This window comes from Papaver somniferum, chromosome 4 (assembly GCF_003573695.1).
Source record: "Papaver somniferum cultivar HN1 chromosome 4, ASM357369v1, whole genome shotgun sequence".
Classification (NCBI taxonomy): domain Eukaryota; kingdom Viridiplantae; phylum Streptophyta; class Magnoliopsida; order Ranunculales; family Papaveraceae; genus Papaver; species Papaver somniferum.
In genome coordinates this window covers 162,049,937-162,069,590 of record NC_039361.1, presented here as the reverse complement: position 1 = coordinate 162,069,590, position 19,654 = coordinate 162,049,937, and the positions used below count along the sequence as shown (strand labels likewise).

The window sequence follows — 19,654 nt, the reverse complement described above, 5'->3', positions numbered from 1 at the left end:
CAAATTATCTGCCATGACCTTAACTTCTGACAAAAACAAAGGTGGAGGGTTAACTGATATCGAAAATTGGATGAATTCTGTGGAGATGAAGGTCAACAGTTGGGTATTAGATAAATCATTTGTGCTCAATTGCAGTCTTGAGGAGGCTTCAGAGTATTTCGAGCTTGTCGAACAGGTTCTTGGATTGGCTGATAACTTGGCGAGCTTTCCTTTTAATGATGATTGGAAGAACAAGGAGCTTCTTCACCAAGCACATACTGTTCTTCATTTCGCAATGGTAAAGCTCGAGGAAGAGTTCAGCCACATTCTTGTTAAGAATAGGCAATTTCTCGAGACCGAAAAGGGGAACGTGTCTGTTTGCTTATGCAGAGATGTTATAAATGAAGAAGAAGATGATGAAGTAGAAGAATCAAGCATCTCCAAGGAATTCATTATAAATTTGGTACGTCCGAACGTTATACCTGTCCTGAAATGCATTGCGAATTTGATGTTTGCTTCAAAGTATGAACAAGAATGTACCTTAGCTTACATTAGAAACCGGAGGGTTGCGTTGGCTGAAGTCCTGTTCAGACTTGATATGGAGAGGATGAGTATTGATGAATTAGTTAAGATGGATTGGCCTTAGATTGGATCTCATGATCAAGAAATGGATTCAGTCTTTGAAGACGTTCGTGCGTCTTTACCTTGCAAGTGAGAAGCAGCTCTGCGACCAAGTATTTGAGGAGTGTGACTCTGCAAAATTGCATTGTTTCATTGAGGTTTCGAAATCTTCGATGTGGCAGGTGCTGGATTTTGTCGAAGCCATATGCACTGGGTCTGCAGAGCCGGAAAAGCAGTTTCGGATACTTGACATGTATGAGTTGCTTACTGATCTCATTCCAAAGGTAGATGCTTTGTTCTCTGGCCAAGCTCGTTGTTTGTTTCAAATGGAGTACCGAGAAGCAATTAATCGGTTGGGGTGTTGTGTGAAGAGAACATTTTTGAAATTTGAGACTGCAGTCCGATGGGAGCCGTCTACGAATCCATTTGCGCAAGGTGGAATTCATCATCTGACAAGGTATGTCATGAATTATATCAAAATTGTTTTGGAGTATGAAGATACCCTTAATTTAATCCTAAAAGAAGATGACATGACACTAGTATGTCCCAATATGATACCCATAAGAGAACAAGATGAAGATACTTCTGACAATGTTCAGCCATTGGCAAAACAATTGCGAATAGTCATTTCATCTCTTGAGTACAATCTCCATCTTAAAGCAAACTTGTACACGGATATATCTCTAAATCACCTTTTCTTGATGAACAACATTCATTACATGGTTCAAAAGATTAAGGGTTCGGACCTCAGGATCATTTTCGGAGATCCGTGGCTTAAAAGACAGATTGGGAAATTCCAACTTCAGGCTAGAGAATAGAAGCGTGCTACATGGGGATCAATCCTTGATTTACTAAAGAGTGAACCAGGTGGTGGTGCGAGACCCGTCTCAAAGAAAATTCTCAGAGAGAGGTTCAGGAGCTTCATCCTTGCTTTTGAAGAGGTTTACAAAATCCAAACAGGATGGTTGATCCCAGATCTTCAGCTTCGAGATGAGGTACAGATATCAGTCTCCGGGTTAGTAATTCAAGTGTATCGGTCCTTCCTGGAAAGCCATTACAATCAGCTGGATGTTGGAGGTTACTTTGGGAAGCGCATCAAATACAGCACCGACGATTTGGCAAATCATCTCTTGGAGTTGTTTGAAGGATCCTCCAAGTCGCTGCACTAGCCCTGTCATGAGGTACTATATCATCAGATGTAAGTAGTTCTCATGTTGTATGCAATGTGATAATAGTATTTTCTAGTCATTCTTTGTTCATATCGTTTCTTCATTTTTGTTAGCAGTTGTGTAGAAGTAGACTTATAGATTCTCATGCAGTAAAACTCAGTGTTGTTAAATTTTCTGTCACTATGTTAGGTTCCTGAACATAAGATTGTTAGTAACCAACTGTCGTGTAATTTTCATGCTCTCACGGTCAGTAGTACAGCATTGTAATCCTTCAAAAAAAAAAAAAGAAAACTAGTAAGCAAAACTTGACGTACCCTAGGTTCTCTTGTAAAATTGTCTTTAGATTTGTGTAAGCATTAACAATGGGATTCTATTATACCTGTTACTTGATTGTCCCACTAGTTCAAGCCCTTTAACCTCTTTTTCCTTCAGTTGTATTTTCGTAGTATTCAATACATATCAAACTAGTAAACTGTACATGTTGAGCAGCTCTATTTGGACTATGTATGAAACACACTGATCATCCCCTGCCAAGACATTGCCATATTTTTTTTCTTGGGAAAACAGTACACATACAAGCTTAGCTGCTCAGGTTTGTAGTCTGAGTAGCATTTGGTCTAGTTATAAGATTAGAGATAGTAATAGTGCGAGCAGTACTATCATCTGTAGGAGATGCTGCTGTAATAGTCACTAGAGAATTTAGTTGTGGCTGCCAATCAAGCCTTAGGGGAGTACAAGTAAATTGTCTAAAGTAAGTAAACGAATCTGCAGAGTCATCAATCATTTCATTATTAGTAGCTTTGTCTGGATGTCTCCACTTCAGATTCAGCTATTTCACGAAAGGTTTTCCTTCTAACTTGTATGTTGCATATTCGGCTCCATCTTTGTTGCTGTCATTTGAGAGCTTCGATTGCTCCCACTGTGTTGCTCTGGTCCAAGGAGTCTACTTTGCAGTTGAAGCGTCTCTCCCCAAAGATTTGTCCCTGTCTATCCAAATGCTGTAACATAGCTTGTAGCCATGTATTCTTTGGGCTTGGGGATTACCATTTAAATGTACAACAAGTATATAAACTATTGTCTTCAATTTATTTTTGATGTTTTTAATATTTTTTTTTGATATGTAATGATGAAGTTGCAAATCCCACTGTTGGAAAGCCAGAAAACTTAAATCACAAGTGAATTGGTTTTTTCAGCCTGTGGAAGAATGCCTGTCTAGCCTCAGAGGTATTAACTATAAAGAAAAAATATACTGGATGATCAGTCTAGCTTGTTTAGCTAGAAACTCCAAGAGATTACTGCAAGTCAAAACAGTAACAAAAGAAGTCCCCTCAGAGATATTTGAAATTGTTTTATCAAATATCTCCCTATATAATAAGCATACTTGAGGGTTGAACTAATTTCCTGGAAAAAGAAACCAGAGATTCCTGAATAGATGAAAGTACGATTCTGCTGTAAGCACAAAAGGAGTGAAAAAAAACTGAACAAAAGACTGATATAACTCGTCAAAAACAACATCACTATTCACATAACAGAGATTCCACGCATCTGATTGGAGAAAGGAGAAAGGCAAGTAGGAAAATGGAATATTACATTTTGAATGAACAAACACCCAGTGTCACACCATCAATGGCATCATCAGCAGGAAGGAGGACAAGCTCCCAGTATCTGAAAGAACATCGCACCAAGCCTGGCCTACCTGACAACTTAATCCGCCCAAATCTTTTAGTACATAGCATCTCTATTGTTATTTCTCTATCTTTCTCCTAACCATCGCCCCAAAACTAGATCCAACCAGAAATCAATGAGTCTTCTTACAGGTCGGCAAAAGGCTGGACCAGATGTACGGCGTATTGCGCTAGTTCCCATCTTGACAATTCGTTGTTTGTTTGCTTCCACAACAGAAAGGTGAGATGACGAATCTTGCAGATCTAAAGAAGCAGCTGCAAACTCGGGTTCCTTTGCTGCTACAACCTTATCAGGATCACATAATTTTCCAAGGTCAGAAATTACGGACTTTACTACTCCTAGCTGCTTACTTACCAACATCTTCCACATTTCTTCGGTTTCAGTAGAAGAGATATCTGAAGCCAATTATCATTTATAATTGTTAGAATAGCCAATCAACCAAGCTGGATTAAAGAAGAGAGATATCCGAACAACATGAGCTGCAGTAGTATGCTGTAGAAGCAAAATTTCGAAAGACTGAAACCAGAAGAAGATACCACCCAATAGATATAATAACCGAATAGGTAATTTGTATAATCAACCAACAAGAATGTAAGCTTTTACATAGTTGAAAACATATTAGGTAATTCATAAATTCCATCCTGTTCAAAGTAGGATAATTAATTGAGACACTAGTAGGAGTGCTGTAACCGAGAATCTCTAATCAACATAAGAAACTAATAGTAGAAGAACTGAGAGGTAGCCAGGTTGGTGGAGGGCCTTATTATGGAGTGTAACATTATAACTTAAGTATGCCATGAAAACAACATGATAATCCTTAGATTATAAAGACAAGGAATTCTTGTGGAGGGTTTAAAGATAAAACGATAAGAAGACAAAAACTGGAACCTTGAGATGGCTATTTTGATATACAATAACAAAGCCAAAAAATTGTAACACCAGGCACCAGGTTATCTGCCGCTAACATGATTGTTCAAGCTCGTGTAGTAGTGTCGAGCATCATGATTACATATGTACATGCCAATTTCTATGAATTTGAAATATAAGCTCACATTTTAAAAGACAAAACTGCATACAATTTAGAACAAAAAACTGATACAATGCCATGTGATTCCTTTATAACAAGGAGAAATGTAAATATGATACGAAACTGAAGGATACCTCATTTCACCTATGACCTTAACAACAAAGTGAGACATAATATGAATGAAGTGTCGAATTAAACAAAGTAGTAATTGGAAAGCAATTTCAGTTTGTATGCCAGAATTGATTTCGCCCGTATTTTACCACATTTCTTAGCTAATCTTATAAAGTGATCCAGTTTTTGTTCTACACCGTGGTAAAGCAAGAATTTCAATATATGTATATTATTACAGTAATAACTGTTAGAAAAAACGGCTTTGTTATACCAAATTTGCATGGACTTTGTTTTGATCTCTAGACTTATTGCCCACTACTTGTTTTTTCATTTGAATAGATAAAACAATAGTTCCACATAGACTAAAATCTAAAGAGTTTTAGACTTAAATACCATAGAATTGGCTAAAAGGGCATGACCCTTGGGTCATTAGACTTTTGTGTGAGGGGGGAAGGCCTAAACTAGGGCAAGGTTGCTTTTCCCGTACGCGCTGTGGTTCGCACAGAAGCACGCACGCCGGCGCCCGTCGGGTCGGGTGTGGGTATGGGTATGGGTGTGACAACACACTGCTCTAAGCCTGACAAAGGCAACATTGTTTTCTTTCTGTCATCCGCATGAAGCCAACACACTGCTCTATGCCTGACAAAGGCAACACTGTTTTTCAACCAAACATTACCAGTATTTCTGTCATACGCATGCTTTTGTTGCATGCATTTTTCCTCTCGTTTGTAACGTCTTAAACACTATATAAGGGAGGAGTCTTGAGCTCATTGAACATACAACAGAGAAACATCTCTTCTTCTGCTCTCCCTCTGCTTTCAGAAAATAAGTTTTTATTTCTAGTTTCTCTATTTTTAGCTTTTACTAACACTGCCAAGTTCTAAGGGTACTCTCTCTGTATGCTACATTGAGGGGTACTATCAGTAGTTGTATCCTGGAGGTGACTCGCCAACTGCTATAGCATCTCAGCGGAGTAGCAGGCGATATTGCCTTTAGGACAGCGTATCGTATACGTGCCTCTACATTTTCTGTGCATCTCCAGCAACATCGGTTTGAGCTAAGTATCTTCTTCTCAGTTACATTATTAGTTCTTTCCAACAATCTAAAGGCAATATCCTCTTTACTATATTTTTGTAACAACATGGGAAAGAGTACTGTAGACAAACCCCCAAAGTTTAGTGGCAAAGACTTTAAACGATGGCAGTCCAAAATGTTATTCTTCTTAAAAGACCAAAGGCTAGATGAAGTTGCCTTAGAAAGACCCTCAAGAAGGCTTCATGACCGTGGCTATGAAGATAGACTGGATAGGTGGACTAGGAAGAATTACATGTGCAAAAACCACATTCTTAACTGTCTGGATGACTCCTTGTACGACTTTTATAATGCAAAAGAGAATTTTACTGCTTTTGATTTATGGGAAGCCCTAGAAGAAAAATATCTTGCAGAGGCTGCTGGAAGCAAGAAGTTCTTGGTAGCTAGGTTCCTGGAATATAATGACTGATGAAAAGCCTGTTGTAGAACAATTCGTCGAACTCCAGCTACTCATCAACGAAATTCTTGCTGAAGGAATGCATATTGATGAATCTCTACAAGTATCTGCAGTAATTGAAAAGCTACCACCCTCATGGAACGAGTACAAGAGGAGGCTGCGACACAAGAATCGCGAAATCACCATGGTGGAGCTGGGGAAAAAGATCCAGGTGGAGGAACTTCTGTGCTGCAAGGACAAAAGCCTGATGCTGAGCAAAGACATGTCCAACAAAGCTCATGTCCTGGACGATAATGCTGCGTCAAAGAAAAGGCACGGAGAATCCAGCAAAAATGGTAAACGTAACAAACAACGTAACTCCAAAGGTAACCATCTTAAGCCAAAGGGTGGTGTCTCCAAAAACACCATCAAAGGCGACTGCTATAACTGTGGGAAAACTGGTCATATGGCCAAAGACTGTAGGGCACCTAAAAAGACCAAAAATGATCCTAAACAGAAAAATAAGGCAAACGTAGTAGATGATTCTGGATATTTTACTGGCATGGTGTCTGAAGTCAACCTTGTCTCTAATGTGACCAATGTGAGAGACTGGTGGCTTGATTCTGGAGCCACCAGGCATGTCTGTAAGTTCAGAAATGCTTTCTCTCCTATAACAAAGTAGGAGACGATGAGAAATTGTTTATGGGAAACTCTTCTACCTCTAAAGTGGTAGGAAAAGGCAAGGTTGAATTGAAGCTCACTTCAGGAAAAACTCTCGCATTGAATGACGTGTATCACGTCCCGGACATATGCAAGAATCTTATCTCAGAAACCATCTTACTTGGGAAAGGTTTTAAATTTGTAGCTGAGTCTAACAAAGTTGTAATCTCTAAGGTGGTGATTCGTAGGAAAAGGATATGTCACTGAAAATGATTAAGCTTAGTGTACTTTCTTTGAACTTGAATGACAATGCATCTTCTTCTGCTTATGTTTGTGACTCCTCACATGTTTGGCATGATAGACTAGGACATGTTAATTTCAAATCCATTGAAAGACTTGCTAAATTAGGATGCATTCCTAAAATAAACTTGACAGAGGTCATAAATGTGAAATTTGTGTTGAATCTAAATATGCAGAAAACCCTTCAACAAAAGGTTGAACGTAGTACAACTCCCCTAGAATTAATCCACTCGATTTGGGAGATTTGAAATCAACACCAACTAGAGGAGGTAAAAAATGGTACATCACTTTTATAGATGATCACTCAAGATACTGTCAGGTTTATCTTCTTAGAAGTAAAGATGAAGCCTTAGACGCTTTCAAATTATATAAACTTGAAGTAGAAAACCAAAGAGGTGTTACTATTAAAACTCTTAGGTCGGACCGAGGCGGTGAGTATGTGATACCTATAGGAGAATTCTGCAAACTTAATGGCATCATTCATGAAACTACTGCACCTTCTTCACCTGAGTCGAATGGAGTAGCTGAAAGGAAAAACCGAACACTCATAGATATGGTGAACGCTATGTTAGCTAGTTCAGGGCTACCTTCGAACCTGTGGGGGGAAGCAATTCTCTCTGCTGCTATATCTTGAACCGAGTTCCATTTAAGAAATCCGACAAAACTCCATATGAGTTATGGAAAGGAAGACAACCGTCCTATGCATACTTTAAAGTGTGGGGGTGTTTGGCCAAGGTGGCCACTCCTCGTTCCAAGAAAACCAAAATAGGACCTAAAACTGTAGATTGTGTTTTCCTAGGATATCCTGAGCACACTAGTGCTTATAGGTTCATGGTAATTGGTGAGAACACCATAATGGAATCCAGAGATGCAGTGTTTTTCGAACACATTTTCCCTTTAGGGTCTGGACCTCATAAAAGGGTCCGCGATGATCTCTCAGATGTTCCTTCGACTAGTCAACCCCCGTCTCTAGATGCTGAAACCGAACCTAGAAGAAGTAAGAGGGTCAGAACCGAGAAAGTTTGGTCCAGATTTTGTGACTCTTACGGTAGAGTCTGAACCCCAAACTATAAGGAAGCTATGACCTCTCCGGAAGCTCCCTTCTGGGAAGAAGCTTCAAATAATGAGTGGGATTCCATTCAACAAAATGAAACTTGGGACTTGTAGACTTACCTCCTGGTAGTAAAACCATAGGTTGCAAGTGGGTCTTCAAAAGGAAACTTAGAACAGATGGAACTATAGAAAAACACAAAGCTAGGTTGGTAGCTAAGGGGTATAGACAACAGGAAGGATTAGATTTCTTTGATACCTATTCACCGGTCACAGAATCACTTCTATCCGGATGCTGATTGCTATTGCTTCTATTTATGATTTGCATATACATCAGATGGATGTTAAAACTGCTTTTTATATGGTGAATTGAATGAAGAAATTTATATGGACCAACCTGAAGGTTTTGTTGTGAAAGGTTTGAAGATAAAGTATGCAAACTGAAAAAATCTTTGTATGGTTTAAAACAAGCACCTAAACAGTGGCATGAAAAATTTAATCATGTAATGATATCTAATGGCTTCAAGGTTAATGAATCTGATAAATGTGTTTACATTAAATCTGTGGATGATTCTCATGTTATTGTGTGCCTATATGTTGATGATATGCTCATATTAGGTAGTAACCTTGATAGTATTAATACCACTAAAAGCATGCTTAACGAAAACTTTGACATGAAAGACTTAGGCCCTGCTGATGTAATCTTAGGGATGAAAATCAGAAAGATGTCTGATGGATATAGTCTTAGTCAATCTCATTATGTTGAAACTGTTCTTAAGAGATTTAATCATGAAAATGCTAAACCTGCAACTACTCCTTATGATCCCAATTGTAAATTGAAAAAGAACAAGGGTGAGGGTATTTATCAACTTGAGTATTCTCGTGTTATTGGCAGTCTTATGTATTTAATGAACTGTACAAGACCTGATATTGCCTACACTGTGAGTAGATTAAGCAGGTACACTTGCAACCCTGGGCAGGATCACTGGAATGCTCTCTACAGAGTTCTAAGGTACCTGAGAGGAACTTCAAACTATTGCTTAAGTTTTGGGAAGTATCCTGCTGTGCTAGAAGGGTATTGTGATGCTAACTGGATATCAGACTCAGATGAGTGCAAATCCACTAGTGGGTACATCTTCACACTTGGTGGTGCGTCTGTGTCATGGAAGTCTACCAAACAGACATGTATAGCCGATCCACCATGGAGTCTGAGTTTATAGCCTTGGAGAAAGCTGGGGAGGAAGCTGAATGGATACGAGGTTTCCTGGGAGGAATTCCACTCTGGCCCAAGCCTGTGTCTTCGATCGCAATCCACTGTGACAGTCAAGCTGCTATTGGATGCGCAAAGAATAGTGTATACAACGGAAAGTCTATACATCTTCAAAGAAGACACAAGACAGTGAAACAACTACTCTCTACTGGTATCATCTCTATAGACTTTGTAGGTCTAAAGAGAATATTGCAGATCCTTTGACGAAAGGGTTATCTAGAGAGGTAGTTAGATCCACATCGAAGGGGATGGGACTCAAGCTCATAGAATAAATCGCCATGAAGGACACTCAACCTTGTGAATGGAGCTCCAAGATAAGGTTCAATGAGATAACTAATTTTTGGTGATGTCAAGAGAGCACTATCTTTGTCCCTCCCTATGGTGTAACCGTATGATAGTGCTGCCTGCATGTTTTAGGATGATCTGTCAAGATCTTAATGAGTTCCATGACTTTGCTTAAAGCGGAGTGTGGCAGGACACTCTTAATGGACTCACCTATGTGGATGTTGGAAGTGGGGCCGCTTCCTATGAGAATTTGAGCTTTTTCTCTAGAGACATTCATTAAGTCCGGGATTTAGCCCACGGCCAAAACGGGCACAACGGCAAGAGCTTGGCAGCTTTCTTTTTCTTTGAGACATCAAAGTGTGGTTGTTATTTCTGAATTGCACTCACTGTTGACGGTTCAAGACATTGTGTTCACCGAACAACAAGCAGTTCCGGTAACCTCTCACTAAGTTGGTTCAATCTCTGGGACACCTTAGCCTAATATTGATGTATTATGTTTTCTCGTATTTCGTCGATATGTTTTATCATTCATGTGGGGGATTGTTAGAAAAAACGCTTTTATACCAATTTGCATGGACTATGTTTTGATCTAGACCTATTGCCCATACTTGTTTTTTCATTTGAATAGATAAAACAATAGTCCCACATAGACTAAAATCTAAAGAGTTTTAGACTTAAATACCATAGAATTGGCTAAAGGGCATGGCCCTTGGGTCATTAGACTTTTGTGTGAGGGGGAAGGCCTAGACTAGGGCAAGGTTGCCTTTCCCGTACGCGCGGTGCTTCGCACAGAAGCATGCACGTCGCCGCCGTCCGGTCGGGTCGGGTGTGGGTGTGGGTTCATTAGATCCTATCTTTTTGCTAAAACTTTTGGTACGTGTTTTACACACATGTAGAAGAATCTTCTTCTTTGTCTGCACATGTTTGTCTTGGCTTTCTTGTCTGTACGTGTTTGTCTTGCCTTCCTTGTCTGCACATGTTTGTCCTGGATTTCTTGCCTGTACGTATTTGTTTTGGCAACACTGTTTTTAACCAACACACTACTCTAAGCCTGACAAAAGCAACACTGTTTTTAACCAAACATTACCAGTATTTCTGTCTTACGCATGGTTTTGTTGCATGCATTTTTCCTCTCGTTTGTAACGTCTTAAACACTATATAAGGGAGGAGTCTTGAGCTCTTTTGACACACAACAGAGAAACATCTCTTCTTCTGCTCTCCCTCTGCTTACAGAAAATAAGTTTTTATTTCTAGTTTCTCTGTTTTTTAGCTTTTGCTAACACTGCCAAGTTCTAAGGGTAGTCTCTTTGTATGCTACATTGAGGGGTACTATCAGTAATTGTATTCTGGAGGTGACTCGCCAACTGCTATAGCATCTCAGCGGAGTAGCAGGCGATATTGCCTTTAGGACAGCGTATCGTATACGTGCCTCTACATTTTCTGTGCATCTCCAGCAACATCGGTTTGAGCTAAGTATCTTCTTCTCAGTTACATTATTAGTTCTTTGTCCAACAAACAATTCGTTGTTTGTTTGCTTCCACAACAGAAAGGTGAGATGACGACTCTTGCAGATCTAAAGAAGCAGCTGCACACTCGGGTTCCTTTGCTGCTACAACCTTATAAGCATCACATATTTTTCCAAGTTCAGCTAGGAGTGCATGGAATGATTGGCTATTCTAACAATTATAAATAAAAAGAGAACCCCAAACTTACCAAGATGAAATGAGATTCTTCCATGATTTGCTCACCAATGCAAAATCGATCGGTAAAAGACCGAAAATATGTAGTAAGATATCTACTGGGAGAATGCCGAAATACTCCATCACCGCAAAACCCTAAGTTAAGCACCTTTAACCTTTCTTTGAAGATTACTTGATTACATTTGAGGAGCAGAATGTTCCTCTCGAACAAACCCCTATACAAAAGGATGAATGACTCTGGTGAGCCGTATGGGTATTTTTTGTAACCACAATTTATTTTTCTTTTTCAATCAAAAGTCATCCAGAAAACTCTCGACAAAGTTCATTTGTTCTTCCCCATTTTCTTGGTTTCGTCCCACAACACAATCATCACCTTCTCGCTCTTTCATCCCAAAATTCCGATTGAGTATGTTGAACAAGTTCTCAATATCTAGTTACAATTTGTTTTGAAGAGTGTTATCATCTCGATAATTAAAAGCATTATAATCAGCTGGATGTTGGAGGCTACTTTGGGAAGCGCATCAAATACATCACCGACGAATCATCTCTTGGTGGTGTTCGGAAGATCCCCCAAGTCTCTGCACTAGCCCTCATGTTGTATGCAATGTGATAATCGTGTTTTCTAGTCATTCTTTTCTCATATCATTTCTTCATTTTTTTTTACCAGTTGTTGTAGAAGTGGACTCATAGATTCCCATGCAGTAAAATTCAGTGTTGTTGAATATTTTGTCACTCTTGTGTATGTTAGGTTTCTAAGCATAACGTTGTTAGTACCTAACTGTCGTGTAATTTTTATGCTCTCGCGTCTTCGTCTTTATTAGGCTAAGTCCTATGGGAGAGATAATTAGCTGCTAGATTGGCCATCCACGTCAGCCTGGTCGACCTCCTAAGTCCAATGGGAGAGATATCTAGCCGCTAGATTGGCCATCCACGTTATCTGTGAGCGCCTAATCATTCGGCGTTTTGCTTAACGCTGAACCATTCGGCGTTTGGATTAATTTTTGAACGCCGAACCATTCGGCGCTTTAAGTCTCAGCCGTTAGATTTTGCGATTCTTCTAAGTGCCGAACCGTTCGGCGTTTTGTTTTACTTTTTGAACGTTGCTCGGTTCAACATTTCAATTTCGCTGATAGTGAAACGGCGAGCAAATGCTAGGAGAAAGAAGTAGCCAGAAAAAGTGCTAATTTTTTCCCACAATTTTTTCATGATTTGCAACACTTTTTGGCCAATTTCTCCATCCAGACTCTCCCATAGAACTTAGCCTTAGTACTAGTGCAGCAACAAGTTAGCAAGAAAAACTTAATGTATCTTTGAGTTCTCTTAGATCTCTTGTAAGAATGTCTTTGGATCTGTGTAAGCATTATGATAGTCCTATTAGTTTAAGCGCTTTAACCCATGTTAGTTAAAATTCCATAGTATTTTAATACATACAGTAGAAACTCTTTAAATTAATAGCATTGGGACCAGAAAAATTTATTAATTTAGAGAGATTATTAATTTAACGAGTTAAATTTTAGTTTGTGCAAGCCTAGTTGGGATCATCAAATTTTATTATTTTAACAAAACTAGTGACAAAACACCTAGGCGACCAACTTTGTGGTACAAAAAATCCAGCCACATTATTTTTAATAAATTAAAACAATTTCATAAAAAAGTGGCACAAAAACCCCATGTCAAATAATAATGAGCAAATTTAGTTTTGTTTACTTTAAAAAAACCCAAACATACCCTTTTAGCTTTTCTTCTTCTTCTTTTTTCTTCTTCTTTCGTCTCCTTCTCCCCACCACCATCACTACCAGCGGCAATAACAGATCTCTACACCAGCAGAAATTTTATGCTCCTCCGACCACACTACTGCGCCTCCGTATCTCACCACTACCACCACCCTCCTCCGCCTCCTTCAATTCCTTAACCATGAACACCATTACCACCACCACCCCCAACCTTAATTAAAACCCTAACCATAGTTTCATTTTCAAATTCAGAAGAAAACACAGGTGGATCTGGTGATGTTTTGATATTTTTGTAAGATTAGATGAATAAATTGTTGAAATTAGGGTTGCGGTTGTAACATCAATTGAAGAACAAGAAGAACAGGGATGGGTTGGTGACGAATTGATGATTGAGATCGATATTCAAGGAAGAGATGACGGAGTGGTGATGTCAAATTTGATAACCTAATTTGTCTAATCGGCGATAGCGATAAGAAATCACAAATTTCTTGTAATTTTTTGTTAAATTTTTGTCAAATTTGTTGGTGGAATTAGTCTGTGAGGGATCTAATTTGATGATCTTTTTTTGGTCGAAGACTTTATGATTTTTGAACAAATTTTTCATTTGAAGTTTGACAAGGATCTATATATGGATTTGTACTGAAATTTTTCTGAATCAAATTTGGTTGGTTACATTTAAGCCAAGGATTAGATGTGGATACAGAGGAGAATGAAAATTTTAAGGTAGAAGCATTTATTTGAAATGGTAGATAACATTATAATCAAGGAACCAAATGTGAAATTGAAATGGAAATGCTAATTTCACAAAACTAGGATGAGTCTTTTGGTTGTTGTTTGATGGTGGTAGTGATTGGTTGAGATGATTCTCCGGTGGATTGAGTTGTCGATCGACAAGAAGAGATGTTGAACTGAAATGGGTTTTATGGTGTTGGGTTTTAATAGATTTGATTGTTTGTTTTGTTCCTAGGTTATGACTGAGATGGATTTGTTGATGGCAGTGGTGACTGTAAGCTAAACTGAACTGCAGGTGATGGATTAGGATGCATATGGAACTGGGTAATAAGTCTGTTCATAATCATGGCGACAGTGGCGGCGGAGGTGGTGGTGAGATAACAAATATGAAATTGGTGGTAAGACATAAAGATCTTGCTCAAATTGTTGCTTGTATCAAATAGTATCTTGAGAAAGTTGTTGTTGCTGGTGATCCTGTCTCTAATCTGCTTGAAATTAGTCGTGCCCATCTAAATGAAAAGTTTGTAGTTTTCTTTTTGAATGAAAATTAAGTTTATTTGGGTTTAGGATTGATTGGGGTTTCACATTTTGACTGACCAGAAACTGTCTTTTGACAATTTTGAGTTCAAGCTAGATATCAAAACCTCCTTTGGATATTTAGTATCGATTGGATACCGGCGCGCTTGTGGAACAAGGTCCGAAGAGTCACTTTTCCACATTGGAGCAACTCTTGGCATGGGAGAAGAAGCTATACCAGGAAGTTAAGGTATGCAGAATTGTACTGCTTGTTTGTGACACAAAATTGAGAACCACTAGACTAGGATATTGAACATTGAATTCATTATAAATTGGAAATTTGACCTTTGATAATTCAGATTTTAATTTGCTTGTGAAGCCATTAGGTGTCTTGTTGAGTTTCAATCTAACGTGGAGCATTAGTCTTAGTCTTAGTGATTGCTTATATGTGTTATATGTTGCTTGATTTTTAGGCTCTTGAAAGGGAAAATATTGAGCATGAGAAGAAGTTATCAACATTGCAATATTTGGAATATAGGGGAATTGGAGAAGCTAAATTGGACAAGACAAAAAGCATCTGTAAAGAAGCTGCAGTCAATGATTTTGGTAACATCACAGCTGTGTCCACTACTTCATATGTTATCGTCCAAGTTAGGGACACTGAGCTTATTCAACTAGTTGAATATGCCACGGGTAACTCAATTCTCCTTGTTCAATTTTTTCTTTAATTTACATGCTGCCAGTGTCAGGAAGTTGCTTGCATCTTAATTGTTTAGTGTTTGTAGCCTATCCAACCTTGAAATTAAATAAATCTCATGCTTAAGAATTTCATTTGTCACAATATGCATGACTTTCGCCCGATTATACTCTCCTAGGTGTCATGATATCTTTGTTCTTGTTTGGTTATCAACTCTGTATATGTTGACCTACGTTCGTAGCTAGTAAAATGCGATGTAATCAACAATGGATGTTTGATTTGTGTTGATAGTCACAAAACTCACATCAGAGACTTTGAACTTGTCTACAGCTTGTTCATTAACCATGTGCTAGGTAATAAGAAATTGCTTATTTATGCCATAAAATTATGAAATGCAGGTTCATGTACATGTGGAGGTCAATGAATCAATAACATGCAGGTTCATGTACATGTGCAGTTGAATTATGACGAAACCAATTATGGTTTCATCGTATTTATGATGAAACCAAAATTGGTTCCATCTATCAATGAACATGTATCCTACCTCTTATAATTTTTCTTTCAGTTGAATTCTCACGAAACCAATTATGGTTTCATCTTATTTATGATGAAACCAAAATCGGTTTCATCGTATTTATGATGAAATCAAAATTGGTTTCATCGTATTTTTGGGAGGTGGTGGTGGTGGGCGGTCGTGGTGCTGGTTTTGGTCGGCGGTGGTCGACAGTGGTGGTGCTGGCTGGTAGGGAGGCTGGTATTGGTGGTGCAATTACGTAGTATCGGTGGTGGTGGTGGTGGTGGTCGGAGGTGGTGGCAGTGGTGGTCGACAATGGTGGTGCTGGATGGTAGGGTGGCTGGAAGTGATGGTGCAATTGCACAGTATCGGTAGCGGCGGCGGCGGCGGTGGTCGGTGGTCGGAGGTGGCTGCGGTGGTCGGAGGTGGCGGCGGTGGCGGTTGTCGGTGGCGGCGGCGGTCGGTGGTGGAAGGTGGCGGTGCTTATTGGTGGTTGTTTGTTTCTTGTTGGGGGTGACAATATAATAAGAATTAAAATGGGATTGATTTTTTTTTTGTTGGGGTGATTTAAATTAGAAGGATAATATAGACAGTTTATATTAAATGGGGTTTTTGTGGACAATTTATTTTTTTGGAGTTTCTGTATATGAATAGTGACATCTTTGGGTTATAACTCGCGGACCGTTATTTTAAAGAGATAATTAATTTAACGAGTATTAATTTAAAGAGTTTCTACTCTATCAAACAAGTAAACTAAATTCGCTTGCACTGTATCCATAAACTTATTAACGTATCGTTCTATATTTATCGTCTCGGAATTTTCTTAGTTAAGACCTTTGATTGTACATGTTGAGCAGCTCTATTTGGTCTATGTATGAAACACACTTATCATTTCTTACCAATACATTGCCATCGAGATGTGCAACATCTCTAAATATTAGGAATATAGGTCAGTTCAAGTCTGTGTTGACTTGACTAAGTTTGTGTGTCACAAGTTATGGGTACAAATACCCTTGTCCTGTAATTGTGTAAGACATCTGAAACATAGTTCTATTCTATCTTTATCACAGTTTTCTCATGGTATCATTCGGGAAAAACATTACTAAAATTCTTTTTCGATCCTAGGATTTCTTTTCATCTCCATACCTCTCTGTAATGGAAAATCAATTCATAGTTTCCGCTGCATCATCACAATCATCATCATCAAAAGGTTGTCCTAAGAAGACGAAGAAGAAATCAACTCCTGATATTGAAGAAGCTTTACTTTCGTTGCTCTAATGCTCAGAAACTTTGTGGTGTTTGGCTACAACGATGATCAATTTCTATTTTGATAGAGGTAATTTTTTGATACAATTACACATATTCTCTGTTCTTGATTTCAACTTAGGGTTTTTCAACTGAGGGTTCTTGAAATTGCTGGTTAATGATTGTGTTCTTTACCCTAACCCACCCCTTTCTGTCTCTACTCTCTGATTCCAACAATTTCTTTTAAACCCAAACCCTAATTCAGCGTCAAATGCACAGTTATATCTAAAGAAATCCAACAACCCATTATTATGGATTCTTCAAATTTTACCCATTTCAAACCAGAAATTAAAAAAGATAAAGTCTTGGGTTTCATTCCTTCACAAATCTCTGGGCATCAGTGCGGTGCAATGTGTGTAATTGATGACGACGATTAAAAAAAATAAAAATGAAGTTACTCTAGGAATGGATCAAGAAGAAGAAGAAAAGAAGAAAGAAATGTTAATTTCTGAGGGTTTTCATGTTAATTATGTGGGCACTTCTACTGATGAATCTTCTCCTGTGTGTTATTGGTGGATATGAAAAAGAAAGCAGATTCTGATGAACCCATTTCTCAGATACAAAATGTTGTCAAGAAGAATCAAGAACCAGTCTGCAAAGGTATTGTTCAATTGGATGATTCATTCATCTTAATCTCTGTTCTTTCAAAATTCTCAAGAACAAGACGAAGGATAAAAAATACCAAGACATTACTTAAAAAGGCAAAGGATAACGCACCATTGAATTACTGAAATCTAATTGAGAACGTTCCATGAATTTGATATCTTGAAAACACATAGTAGTGCAAAGAAAAGAAGGATTTAGGCAGAGGAATAAAAACAGTGTTGCAAGATAACCCTCTCAAGAAAGAAACGTTTCTGAAGTTGAAAAATCTAACAGTGAGGAACTCCTGGATTCTAATGTTGCATATGCCAATGTTGATATTGCATAAGAAATCTGTCGAATAAGGAAAGCTTCAGAAGTCAAAGAAGTTTATGCTGCATATGCTGATAATCATAGTGAGAGAAGGTTCCAAGTATACCACTGCCTCAGTGGTTTTCCTAAGAAGAAAAGGTCAGTGCCTGCTGATGATACTGCTAGTAGTACTGGGCATCGACATAGAGTAGAGCAGAATAAACTCAAAATCAATGTTGCAAAATCAATGTCTTAAAAAGAAGATGAAAAACAAGTTCGCCGGAAACAACAAAAACAAAAGAGGAAGTATAGAAGAAGGAGAGAAGTAAGGTTAAGAAGATAAGGGATAAAGGAAAGAAGAAGAAATCATCTCCACCATCAACATCATCTGTACCCACTGCAACAACTTCAACATCAATACAGCAGCAGCTGCAACTTCAACATCAATACAGCAGCAGCAACAACTTCAACATCAATCCAGCAGCAGCAGAAACTTTCGGGAAATATCAACATTCATATGGGTAATAACTTTTTAATAACAAGTTTTCCCCATTTATTCATTACTACTTCTTTTTGTGTGAGTTTAGCATATGAAGTAATAATTTTCAATACCCAGTTATATGCCTTTTTATTTCAAAACAAGTCATCTCAATACCTTTGCAGATCTGGTCTTACAAACACCGGTTTCAACAGTGGCGGAACTGGAAATATAACCTAGGGGTGGCTTAAGCCTAGTACGTGGGATTAAATTTAGCAGCCCAACTAAAATAGGTAGTTGAAAACAAGGCTTTTTGGGCTCTCAGGGGTGGCTTAAGCCAGCCCTAGTCTGGCTGTAGTTCCGCCCCTGGGTTTCAAAATAACAATTCGATTCTCTTAACAAACAGAGAACACCAAAAACAATTTGAGTCTCTTAACCAGCAGAGAACAACAAAACAAATACTGGAAGCTCCAATTTCTGTTGTTAATCAACTTGAGTTGCTGCTGGTTCTAATTTTGATAAAGAGGTTCCCAATTACTGCTTGTTCTGTTACTATTGGTTCCACTACTGAAGATGTTTTTATAATATATTTTCCGTAACTGCTGGCTTGATCACACTGACAAGACAAGGGCTTGCTGGGTTAGCAATTGGATTATAAAGGTGCAATATGGGTTTCTCAATTTTGCTACTTCATCTTGAGTTTTGCATTTTATAACATTGCATAGCAGTTCAAGTCTATGTTGAGCTAGTGTTCTTCCGCAATTTCAGTTTGAGGAGTTGTACTATTTTTCAGTTCAAGTCTGTGTTGACTGTTGTTTCTCTCTTCAAACTGTTCCAGACTTTTCCAGTGTCTGTCTCTGACGTTTGAGGGGGTGTATTAGGAATATAGAATAGATCACTTCAAGTCTGTGTTGACTTGACTAATTTTGTGTGTCACATGTTATGGGTACAATTACCCTTGTCCTGTAATTGTGTAATACATCTGAAACATAATTCTGTTTTATCTTTATCACAGTTTTCTCACTAAACTACTTTCTTGAATTTCGTTTTGATGAAATTGTGAATCCTAATAATGAAAGCCAAAAATTTAGATCACAAGTAAAGGGCTTAGTTCATTCAGCTTGTGAAAGAATACTTCTCAGAGATATGAATTATTAAGAAAAATACTGGATCGGTCTTGCTTGTTCATCTAGAATTTCCAAGACAAATGTAGTATCATCTAATAATTTTTCGCAGCCTACATGTTGAGTTCGACTATGTGTGCACCCTACATCTAAACTGTGAAAGGTTTTTATTTTATTGTATACAGTTACCTACCGAATCTGGGTCTGAAATATTTCTCTTTTATTTTTATTTTATGACTATCTCTGAATAACTTCTATTGAATATTGGATTTTCCATCCTAAATTCAAGATCCTTGCCAGTAAGATGTTATGTTAGAACCCATTCACTTGAAGAA

General features: G+C 38.3%; 1 protein-coding gene and 1 long non-coding RNA gene across 2 annotated transcripts; both read left to right on the top strand.

Moving 5' to 3' along the window:
* Window positions 1–590: 590 nt before the first annotated feature.
* On the top strand, window positions 591–2,875 carry LOC113271792 (exocyst complex component EXO70E2-like). The gene is made up of 2 exons (XM_026521708.1): window positions 591–1,057; window positions 1,332–2,875. Exons 1-2 carry the CDS (start codon window positions 636–638, stop codon window positions 1,453–1,455), a joined length of 546 nt encoding a protein of 181 aa, XP_026377493.1. The 5' UTR covers window positions 591–635; the 3' UTR covers window positions 1,456–2,875.
* Window positions 2,876–16,571: 13,696 nt separating this feature from the next.
* On the top strand, window positions 16,572–19,204 carry LOC113271790. Its single transcript, XR_003322348.1, has 2 exons — window positions 16,572–18,238; window positions 18,381–19,204. It is a non-coding gene; the product is annotated as an uncharacterized LOC113271790 (long non-coding RNA).
* The last annotated feature ends 450 nt before the right edge of the window (window positions 19,205–19,654 follow it).